Source organism: Propithecus coquereli, unplaced genomic scaffold, assembly GCF_000956105.1.
Source record: "Propithecus coquereli isolate 6110/MARCELLA unplaced genomic scaffold, Pcoq_1.0 Scaffold602, whole genome shotgun sequence".
NCBI lineage: Eukaryota > Metazoa > Chordata > Mammalia > Primates > Indriidae > Propithecus > Propithecus coquereli.
Window position 1 is genome coordinate 369654 of NW_012151975.1, and position 11932 is coordinate 381585.

The following is an 11932-nucleotide window of genomic DNA, read 5'->3' on the forward strand; positions in this document are numbered from 1 at the left end:
CAAAGGAGGAAAAGAAAGGAATTAAATGGCAACGAACAGAAGTTCAACAAACCACAAAAAGAGAAAAAGAAAGAATTTACAAAACAATTAGAAATCAGTTAATAATATGAGAAGAACAAAGCCTCACATATCAATATTAACTTTGAATGTAAACAGATTAAATATTTCACTTAAAAAACACAGATTGGCAGAATGGATAAAAAAGTCTCCATTATATGCTGCTTAGAAGAAATTCACCTTACCCATAAAGACACATATAGACTGAAATTAAAGGGGTCGAAAAATATATTCCATGCAAACAGAAACCAAAATCGAGCAGGAGTAGCTATACTTATGTCAGATAAAACAGATTTTAAATCAAAAATAGTAAAAAAGACAAAGGTCATTATATTAATATAATGATAAAGGGATCAATTCAGCAAGTGGATATAACAATTCTAAATATATATGCACCCAACACTGGAGCACAAAATGAAGAGTCACAAAATGAATATTACTAGACCTAACGAAAGAGTTGCACAGAAACATAATAATAGTAGGGGACTTCAACACCCCACTCAAAGCACTGGACTGATCATCAAGACAGAAAATCAACAAAGAAACAGTAGACTTAAACTGGACTTCAAACCAAATGGACTTAACAGACATTTACAGAACATCCCATCCAACAACTACAGAACAGACATTCTTTGCATCAGGACACAGAACGTTCTCCAAGATATACCACTTTTGGGACAAAAAACAAATCTTAACAAATTTTTAAAAATCAAAATCATATCAAGTATCTTTTCAGACCACAATGGAATAAAGCCAGAAATTGATATGTAACTTGTGGGATGCAGCCAAAGCTGTGTTAAGAGGGAAGCTTACAGTATTAAATGCCTACATCAAAAAAGTAGAACGATCACAAATATCATATTTCAAAGAACTAGAACAACAAGAACAAACCAAAGTTAGCAGAAGAAAGAAATAACAACGATCACAGCAGAACCAAATGAAAGAGACCAAAAAACAACACAAAATATCAATGAAAGAATGGTTCTTTGAAAAGATAAACAAAACTGATAAACCGCTAGCTAGACTAACCAAGAAGAGAAGAGAGATTATCCGAAGAAACACAATCAGAAACGATAAGGAGACATTACAACAGATACCACAGAAATACAAAAGATCATCAGAAACAATTATGAACTCTACACTTAGAAATTAGAAAACCTAAAGGAAATGGATGAATTCCTGAAAGCATACAACCTCCCAAGATTGAACCAGGAAAAAACTGAACTCCTAAATAGACCAGTCACGAGTAGTGAGATTGAATCAGTAATTTAAAAAAAAAAAATCTCCCAAAAACAAAAAAAAAAAGCGCAGGACCAGATGGATTCACAGCCAAATTCTAGCAGATTTACAAACAGGTACCAATCCTATTGAAACTGTTTCAAAAGTTCAAGAAGGAGAGAATTCCCACCTAACTCATTATACAAAGCCAGTATCGCCCCAATACCAAAGCCAGGAAAGGATGCAATCAAAAAAGCATTCGTCCTAAGAACTGGAACAAGACAAGGATGCCCACTGTCACCACTTCTATTCCACACAGTACTGGAAGTCTTCGCCAGAGCAATCAGGCAAGAGTAAGGGCATCCAAACTGGACAAGAGATCAAATTATCCCTGGTTGCTGGTGATACGATCTTATACCTAGAAAACCCTAAGGACTACTCCAAAGGACTCCTAGATTAATGAATTCAGCAAAGTCTCAGGTTATAAAATCAATAGCATTTCTATACACCAACAACAACCAAGCTGACAACCAAATCAAGAACTCAATTCCATTTACAATAGCTGCAAAAAAATTAAAATACCTAAGAATTTAACCGAGGAAGTGAAAGATCTCTACAAGAACTACAAATCACTGATGAAAGAAATTGTAGAAGATACAAACAAATGGAAAAATATCTCATGCTCAAGGACTGGAAGAATCAATATTGTTAAAATGACCATATTGCCCAATGTGATTTACAGATTCAATGCAATTCCCATCGAAATACTAATGTCATTTTTCACAGAATTGGAAAAAAAATTCTAAAATTCATATGGAACCAAAAAAGAGCCCAAATAGCCAAAGCAATCCGAAGCAAAAGGAACAAAAATGGAAGCATCACATTACGTGATTTCAAATTATACTACAAGTCTATAGTAACCAAAACAGCATGGTACTGGCATAAAAGTAGACATACAGATTAATGGGACAGAATAGAGAAGCCAGAAATAAAACCAAATACCTACAACCAACTGATCTTTGACAAAGCAGGCAAAAACATACACTGGGGAAAGGACACAATAATCAATAAATGGTGCTGGGGAAACTGGATAGCCACATGTAGAAGAAAGAAACTGGATCCCTATCTCTCACCATATACAAAAATTAACTCAAGATGGATCAAAGACTTAAATGTAAGACCCGAAACAACAAAAATCCTAGAAGAAAACCTCGGAAAAACTATTCTGGACATTGGCCTAGACATAAAATTTGTGACTGAGACCGCAAATGCAATAAAAACAAAAACAGACAAATGGGACTTAATTAAACTAAAATGCTGTGCACAGCAAAAGAAGCAATCAGAAAAGTGCAGAGACAAACTATGGAATGGGAAACAATATTCACTAACTACATGTCTAACAAAGGATTAATACCCAGAATCTACAAGGAACTCAATCCAGAAAGAATAAAACAAACAACCCAAAGTGGCAAATGACATGAACAGGCATTTTCCAAAAGACAGACAAATGGCCAAGAAACATATGAAAAAATGCTTAATGTCACTAATCATCAGGGAAATGCAAATTAAAACAACAATAAAATACCATCTTAACTCCAATTAGAACAGCCACTATTAAAAGTTACAAAACAATAGATGTTGGTGTGGATGTGGTGAAAAGAGAATACTTACACACTGTTGGTAAGAATATAAATTAGTACAACCTCTACAGAGATCAGTATGGAGATTTCTCAAAGAACTAAAAGTAGACTATCATTCGATCCTGCCATCCTACTACTGCGGATCTGCCCAGAGGAAAAGAAAGTATAGAAAAAAGATTCCTGCACTTTTATGTTTACTGCAGCACACTTCACAATTGGAAAGATGTGGAATCAACCTAACTGCCCAACAACTGATCTCTCTGCCCCTTACTTTCTTCGCATATGAAACGTGTTTTTAAAAAGCGCCAAGGAGTTCATGCTGGAAAAGCACTTACCATGAGGCCTGGCGTGCAGTTCACTGTAAGTGCTAATGATTATTATCAGATTATAATAAAACTATCCAAGACTCTCTTCAGAACCTAGACATATGACAAAATATCTGTATCACTGCTAGAATTTCCTCAAACCAAGGCAGATCTGCTAATAGCTTTAAGTAAGGTTAAAAAAAAAAAAAAAAGATGTTGAAGAGTTAAGTAATATCGTAGTCACAGAGCACTAACTTGACATCTAACCAACTGAAGATCATCAGAAGCAACCTACTCCCTGTTGATACAGAATCTATGAGAAATGTTCAAGTTATGTATTCATGATCCTTTGAGGACAGAATCACTTCTAATTTATTCTAGTCCCTCTTCCACTTCTGACTCTTTTTAATTCAAGACATGGTATTTTTTACAAATCTATCTAGAAAATTATAAATTATATGTACCTACCAAGAAATCCTTGATTTTGGCAACTATACAGAATTTAAGATGCAACACAAGTATTCAGTTAAGTTTTCTACAATTTTAATTCATTAATTAGATCACTGTCTAGTGTTTTTTTTATCTCTGCCCTTAAATGCAGATATATAGCATTCTATACTTGCAAAAATCTTAACATATCCACTTAATTTAAAAATTCTAAAGCAAAATCAATTTAGTTTATCTAGCACTATGCAAACCATATAATTTGCTCTTAAATTTAACTGATTTTCTGAAATGCGAGTGTGCAGAAAAGGTCAATGTGCACCCAGTGTAACTGCTGCGCGCTGCCACCTTTCCACCTGAGGATTTCCAGGGTGGCTGTGTATGGTTAAAATACACGTGCTTGAATTTTACCTGTCTATTAGGATTAGAAGACTACACAGCAAAAAAATTTTAAAGGAAAAATATAAAGGCAACTTAAGAATTGTTTTCAAAGATGTAAGCCCAACAAAATGAACACCACATGACCCGCCGCTTTGCACTGGCGCCTCCTGCTCAGACAGGCCTGTGAGTACATCCCTTGACCCAGCCTTTCCCATCACAGGCTCTCTCTCTGCCTAACTCCCTGCCTTCCTGGCCTCTAAGCTTGCTCCTCAAACTCCTGCAATCTGGCCTCCACCCTCAACTCTGAACCCTCTGCTGTAACAGAGTCACTCTGTAGGGTCCCCAAAACTCCTAATTGCCAAACCCAATTGCCCACGTGTAGTTTCGATTCCACATCCTCACCTCTGCAGCACGAGACGCTCCTGACGCTTTCTTCTCATTCCTGAGACCCACCTCCTTGGGCTCTTGCTGGGATAAGTCTTTCCTCATTCTCCCACCTCCTCGGCCACCGCGGATCTCTCAGTACACTGTTTCTTAAGTCTCCATCCCACAAATCTTCTACTCACACATACAACAGGGTGACTTCCAAATGTCTGCCTCCTGCCAGGAATGGGACTTGAGGTCCCTATTTCACTACGTGACCGCGTCAAAGGTGCCACCTACTCAACTCACCGGAAACAGCACTCAGTTCACTGTCCTCCCTAGAAAACATTCCCTCCTCCTCCGGCTGATGGCAAATGCCATCCCCAGTGCTCAAGAAGGAACTTCACCTCTACAGAAAGACTTAATATTAGTTTCACTTCTGAAGCATTTCCTGAATTTGCTTCTTCCTATTTCACTGCCTTTTTCCTAATTCCAGGTCTTTTGTCTTTTACCTGAGTTTCTGCAATAGCCACTTTAAATCCACTCTCTGCAGTTGTTTCAAAAAACAAATTTCTCATCACATCACACCCCTGCTTAAAAATATCCAATGCCACCTCAACGAGTACAAAAATCAAGTTCTAAATTCTTTCATAATATACATGATGCCCTTTGTGTTCTGACCTAATCTGCCATATCCCCGTTGGGGGAACTGGGGTGAGATGGCCAGGAGGCTAACTCAAATGGCCAAGGCCAGGGAGGTCGTCTGTGGGTGAACACAAGCCAGTGTCTGAGAAGATGAGCCTTCACAAATGTACCTAAGCTCAAATGGGACTCATGCAAGGCCACGCAAAAACTGGAGATGAGCGAGTTGGGATGTGGAAAGGGCCACAGCCAACAGAAGCAAGCAGAGAGTCCAGAGGTGGGTAGAGGTGGGCGGCAGGTGACAAAGGCTCATGCTCCAGGAAGAGCCCTGGCTGGCCAGCCAACATCCCCGCCCTCCAGGTATCACCCTAGCAGCTCAGCTGCTGCCCAGGCCTGAGCTCTGCATCAGACCAGGAGCTGGCAGCCTCCCCAAAGAGCTACACAACCACAACAAATGAAAGATGGCGATGCTTACAATGCCGACAACAATAAAAGATTTGTGGGTGAGGCCGTAAGTTTGGTTTCCAACTTGGTGAGATGCCTTTAAGCATTCATGTGGACATGGACCTTGTCTGGAAAACAGGGATGATGTCTTCAGAGGCTCAGACGAGACACACAACGCACCTGGCACAGGACCTCACCCACGACAGGTGCTTGATGCACAGTGCCCCGCCCCCGGCAAGTCTCCCAAGGCCTGTGATGCTCTCAGACCTAAGTCCACACGTAGTGCGGCATCAGCAACCTTCACAATCTGGTTGTGACTGTCTGCCCTTTCCATTTTCCCTTCCTGCTCCTTCCCTCAAACCCCACGCGCCAGCCTGACTGCTCTTCCCGTGCCCCAGATGACAGCGCTTCTGCAACCCCAAGACTTTGCCTGTTCAAAGCAAATTCTGGCCCCCATTAAGGTCTGACTCCAATTCTACCTCTTTGGGAAACTTCTCCCTGTATGCTAACCCACGATCTTGAGCAGGTCCCTTGAGTTCCGACATCTCTTTTCTGTAATACTCACGTGACGATATCACAAGTAGGTTATGACATGAGTTTTTACATACATGATACCATTCTTCCCAACTAGACTCACAGATTCCTCCTGCTCTGTGTCCTCCCACAGTGCCTCAACCACTGAAGGCAGTCGACAAATATTCACTAATGAATTCATCAACAGATATTTTCAATCATGACATACTAGATTTGGGTGGGCACATCCACGTACCTTTAAGATTTCAGTGTCTGAAACCATGGTTACTTGTTGCTTTATTTCAGGCCCCATATTCACAGGGTCTTCCTGTTCCATTTTAGGGTGTGTACAAGTAGAAGCTTCTAGGTTAAATTCAGAGTCTGTTGCTATAGGTAATTTTTGCTGGATTTCAGGGCATGTACACATGGAAACTTCTTGCTTGGATACAGGATCTGCATATAATGGTTCTTCTTGCTTGGATTCAGGATTTGTGCACATAGGAACTTCTTGCTTAGATTGAGGATCTGTACACATGAGAACTTCTTGCCTGCATTCAGGGTCTGTACACATGGGAACTTCTTGCCTGGATTCAGGGTCTGTACACATGGAAACATCTTGCTGGGATTCAGGGTCTGTACATGTGGGAACGTCTTGCTGGGATTCAGGGTCTGAACTCACGGTTATTACTTGTTTGTCCAAAGTTATTATACCTTTGGGCTTCTGGAAAAACCATGGAGATTTCTGTCCTGGCAAAAGATATGATGCCACTCCTTTATAAAAAAGAGCTTTGTTTGGTCCCAAAGGTAATATATCTTCTAATTTTTTCTCACCTTGATGCAAGTGAAGAACTTTAGATATATGATCTGACACAGCTAAGATAACGTTGCCTTTTTTGTCAAAGTTTTCTTTTATAGAGGTATAGGAAGATAAGCACTTATACCGAAAGCTTTCAAACATGCCCTCTGGGACTATGTCGTTGCCAAGCAGGCAGGCCAGCAGAGGAAGGTCTGCCAGGTGGAGGCCCAGGCTCTCACAGAGTTTCTCTCTACAGAGCATGACAGTGTCCAGGCTCTCTAGACAGAGCTCGCTAATAGAAAAGTAGGGGCAAGTGTCATAGATTAAGTAATCCGTGTCTTCCCCAAGAATCCCAAGACAGTTCTGCTGCAGACCATAGGAAGCGACCTCGTAGTCTGCCTCCCGCAATGAGCAAAAAGTCTCCTGACCCAGGGCCTTCAGGGCAAATCGTGTGAACAGGGCTAGACCCGAGGGGATGAAGAACATGTTTCTGCCAGGCTGCTGCCTGTGCGACTTGATATGATGAAAAATTCTGCTGATCTCCTTGCTGTTCTTCAGTCTTCGCCTCACCCACTCATCCCGCTTACCCTGCTCCACCGTGCCATCAAAGAAGAACACCAGCCTGATGCCCACGGTTGTGAAGGTTTTAACAAAGTCTCGCAAAGCAGAAAAGTATTCTCGCCACTGGCCACCGCAGACCCAAGATTCCGGAGTGTACCAGTACCTGAGACAACACATGGCATCCACCACCACAGTGGGAGCACACCCGGGATGCCGGCTTCGGTGGTGCGCTGCCAGGTCTTTCAAGTTTACCACTGTACACACGTGTGGGCAGGAACTTCCCACAAATCCTTGCAAACCTCTTACACCCATAGCTGAACTCTGGGAAAGATCTGGAAAGAAAAATAGATTAGTAATTAGTGACTATGGAATTATCACTATACAGATGGCATCTTTCAAAGCAAACACAAGACAACATTTAATATTCATTCTCTATTTCCAAAAAACACTTGTCATCAAGGTGACATGATATGCTGGTTAGGAGCCTAAAGAGTTTTCAACTAAAACACATGAGGACTTTACCTAAATCTAACTTAATAACTTTAGGTGGACTTTCACAAGGCCAATATAGTGTTACCATCTTTTAAGATTTTCACTAAGGTTACTATTCAAGATGTTTCTCAACCAAATTCAAAAAGAGGTTAACAGTTTTCAAAAAAGTAGTATTTCTCATTTAGAAGTAGGAACTCAAATAGAAATTATGGTTAAAAATCTAAAACATAAATTGAAACTCGCAACACGGATGATTCTCAAAATCATCTTGCTGAATAAAAGAAGCCAGACAAGAAGAGCACACGCTATGATTCAACTCCCATCAGATTCTAGCCCACCGAGCCTTCAGCTAACCTGCAGTGACAGAAAGCAGATCCGTGGTTGGCTGCGATGGGGCTGACGGAGGGATTACCAAGGGGACACTTTTGGGGTGACAGATATGTGCACTACTGTGTGGTAAAACTCATCAAATTGTACACTGTAAAAATGTGTCAAATATATCTCAATAAAGGTGTTTAAAAAGCTACATAAAAATTTACTATACCCAACATTGTAACATATGAGATACTGATGACGTTAAATGGAAAACTGACCGTTCTAAAATTTAGAAATAGAAACAAAGTAGTTCAAGAGTTAGAATTTAGAATTTGGAAAAATGTACAAGCAGAATACTTTCAACATATAATAAGATATTCTTATACATAAGACATAATATAAGGCTTTCTTCAAGTAGGCAGTAATATCCATCAATGTTCAAGAAAAATACTATCATGACATTTTTTAATCTTAATGGTCTATTTTTTCCACTATAGTTTTAAGTGCTATCAGGGCTGCATGTCCTCTAATAAAACAGAACAAAAAGTTCTTATTATGCAAACACCAACACAGAACAAATGACGCCTCCCCTAGACTTAGGACCGAGGGCAGCAGTGGTGTCTCGCGAGTGACTGAGTACAACATCCTAACATCTCTCATGCTACGACATACTGTATTTGCCAGCTGCCAGACAAAGCTGGGCATTCACCATACAAAATCTTCAATCTTTGAAACAACCCTGACAAGTAAAAGCTATAAGCTCTATTTTACAAAAGAAGAAACAGTGAATACATCACTAGGTTGAGAAGAGGCACCCTGACAGGACTATCTTTGAAGGATTTACTGATTTAAATGGATACTAGCTCCCAAGAGAATTTAAAGTTATGTTTAATAGCCATTAATAATAAAAATATGCAAAAATTTAGTGTTCATAAAAAGCACACATTTTATATGTTGAAATTTGGAGAAGTCTTGCTCATTAAGCTATTAAATATAATGCAATGCATGAACACACACACACCAGATCACTATTACAGGGCTATTACTCAAATAGAGTTCATCCTGGAAACACAGTCAAGGTATTTCAGTTTTTGAAGAAAAAATAATATGATTATCTCAACTATAAGGTGGTTCTGCATTCTGGACCTCTGGGCATGGATACTAAGTCCAGGAAGGTTACACTCTCATTTCTGATGTGATTCCAACACAGTAGGCAGGGGACAGGCTTTGGAAAGGGAATACAAGGACACAAAGAAAGCTGGTCAGAAAGCATTAAAAAAAATGCACTTATATTTCACAATCTCAAGACTTGTTCTACGCCTATCCTTGATGAAGCGTGCTGTGCAAGGTTTGCTGGTGATGAGCCAACCAAAAGTAAACCTCACAAACCTGGACTCTGACTTGGTTTCCATATTGTGAAAGACTCCGCTGCTCTCACCAAGCTCTGTGAGAGGGTGTGGAGGGCCCAACAGAGCCCACGGCCAGCCCCCACGGATTCCTTCCTCCTCCGCAGGCCTACCGGGGTCAGAAGCCAGCAGCAGATGGGGCTGCCAGGCTCTGGCAGCTCCCGGTTCCTGGCTGCGTTGCTCAAGACATGTAAGAAGCCACATGCCCACACACAGAGATAAGGCCAGGGGAGGAAGCAAAGCAAACTCTCCTCCACTCCCACTTCCAGGCAGATGCGGCCCCCCTCGAGCAGCAGCCTCTGTCACATTTGGGTGGGCTGCCTTCCCTTGCCAATGAAAAGGGATTTCTATTTCAAGTATTTTCTATTATAACTGCAAGTGACAATACTGAATTTCTCAAAATATTCTCCTCTTTATTTTGAAAAAGTCAGGCTCAGTACTCTGATTTTATTCAAATGTTTTTCCTTCTTTCTCATCCAGTATTGAAAAGCCCACTATTTTAATTAAGCAGACACTGGTTCTTCCTGTCTTTCATACTGCCAATTTCTCACATTTTGAATCACAAATTACCACAGGAATGTTACATTACGATGTGCTCTCCTACAGCATTCACAAAGAAAAATGGGGGTAGGCAGGGATTTGGGAACTTGTGACATTTGAGGGTGCCTCCCAGCATTTCAGCGCCTTTAAAGCGTTAAATATTTATAACACTCACTTTTGCTGCAGTTAGTGTGGTATGGAATAAATTCTCTAGAAAGACAGAAAACTGTGTGGATATTACAATTTGTTAAACCTTTTCTTTCTTTCTGTACAGGTAGTTATTATAGGATAGCCGAGGGGAGGGGAAATGTGTGTGTGTGTGTGTATAAAATTCATTCTACCTGCAAATTACACAGGAAATTTTCATTATCTAGGTAATTGTAGTTAAAAAGAAACAGAAGTTCTGTCTCACCAAGTAGGAGTCTTATTGCCCCAGTACAGTCCGGGATGCTCTGGGAGCCACTACCATTAAGACGAGCCTCGCCATTCTGCCATAGCCTAGCACCCCGTACGGCTACCACCTGACAGGCCCAGTTAAGTACCTGAATGAATAAATGAATGAATCAACGATGTATCAGAGAAATCGGGAACTGACAAGTTTACAGAATTAAACGGTGGCCAAAGAAACAGTGCAGAGTAGAATCACTGCCCTCAAGCAGCTTACAAAGAAAGGGTCTGGACAACAATCTCCAGAGCAGGAAACAGGCAAGGAGCTGCCTGCAGGCATGAGGCACAGCTGGAAGCCACCTCACCCCTAGGGGTGGCTTGAGTCTCCTCTGACAGCCTGACCAGTCCCAACATATTGGGTTACCAGGGGAAGTGGAAAGAAAGAGGAAAGGGAAAATACAGAAGCTTCTGTACTTGCACTCTTTCAGCTTACAAAAATGAGGAGTGGCGGGCCTCAGCGGAAACATACCAACCCCGACACTGACAGATGCTCCAGGCAGTGCAGACCACTCTGGACACAGGGACAATGGACTCCTGGCCAGCCCAAGGGCACCTTCCAAGTAGAGAGCAGCCTCTGCAGGACAACCAGTACCTGGCAGCTGAGACCTGATGCTTTAGAGGGTCTCTGTGCAGGGCTCATTCAACAGCTGAGCTTCCCAGGAATTCTCAACTACTGACAAAGACTCTCCTGACCACACTTTGGTTAGGCCCCCAAACCCTCTTCTCCACCAGGCCTCAGTCTTGGGCTTTTAGCAAGAATCCTGCTAAGATAGTTTAAAAAGAATTCCCCACCCTTGATATCTGATGCCCCTGCCCTTGGTATCTCCTCTTAGAAATTTCCTATCCACTCACCCCTTCATCCTGCTCGCTGGTGACAAATCCTATCTGCCTTCGCTGTATTTGGAGTTGAGACCGATCTCTCTCCTCCATTGCAACAGTCTTAAATAAAATCTTTCTTACCATTTTGACAAGTGTCAGACTCTCCCTTAGCCCTGGCCTATTCAAGCAAGAAATGGAAAGTCTACAGCCCTCATTACGTACTTGGTGCGTCCAGGCACAGAGTCCAGACTCCGTGCCCTGGAGGAGCCCCCGGAACTGTCTGGCCAGGACCACTGGTGCCCGCTGATGTCAAGACACTCCCTTTTAGCTACATCACAGGGAAAAATGAGAACATGAAGGGCACTACAGTATTGCTGATAAAAGGAAAGGCTCCCACACAACACAGAACTGAGTGTAAATTCTAATTGCCACTTAATAACTGTGAAACCTTAGGCAAGTTACTTCGTTCTATAAGCTTACATTCTTCATCTGCAAAGTGAGGTTTATGAAACCTATCTCATCAATTGTTGTGGTACAGTTTTGTTATAA

The 11932-nt window shown here is 41.3% G+C and overlaps 1 protein-coding gene across 6 annotated transcripts in view; it reads right to left on the reverse strand.

Moving 5' to 3' along the window:
- The window catches only part of FAM120B (family with sequence similarity 120B), a 123892-nt gene that overhangs the window by 105189 nt on the left and 6771 nt on the right, over positions 1–11932 (reverse strand). For 4 of the 6 annotated variants that reach the window (XM_012659317.1, XM_012659318.1, XM_012659315.1 and 1 more), the window contains exon 2: positions 6264–7696. The exons of 1 other annotated variant lie outside the window; for it this stretch is intronic. In XM_012659317.1, the coding sequence (XP_012514771.1) occupies positions 6264–7676 (1413 nt within the window). In that variant the 5' untranslated portion in view covers positions 7677–7696. Of the gene's footprint in view, positions 1–6263; positions 7697–11932 lie in introns of those variants that run through there. One more of the 6 variants, XM_012659319.1, reaches the window with a different exon arrangement.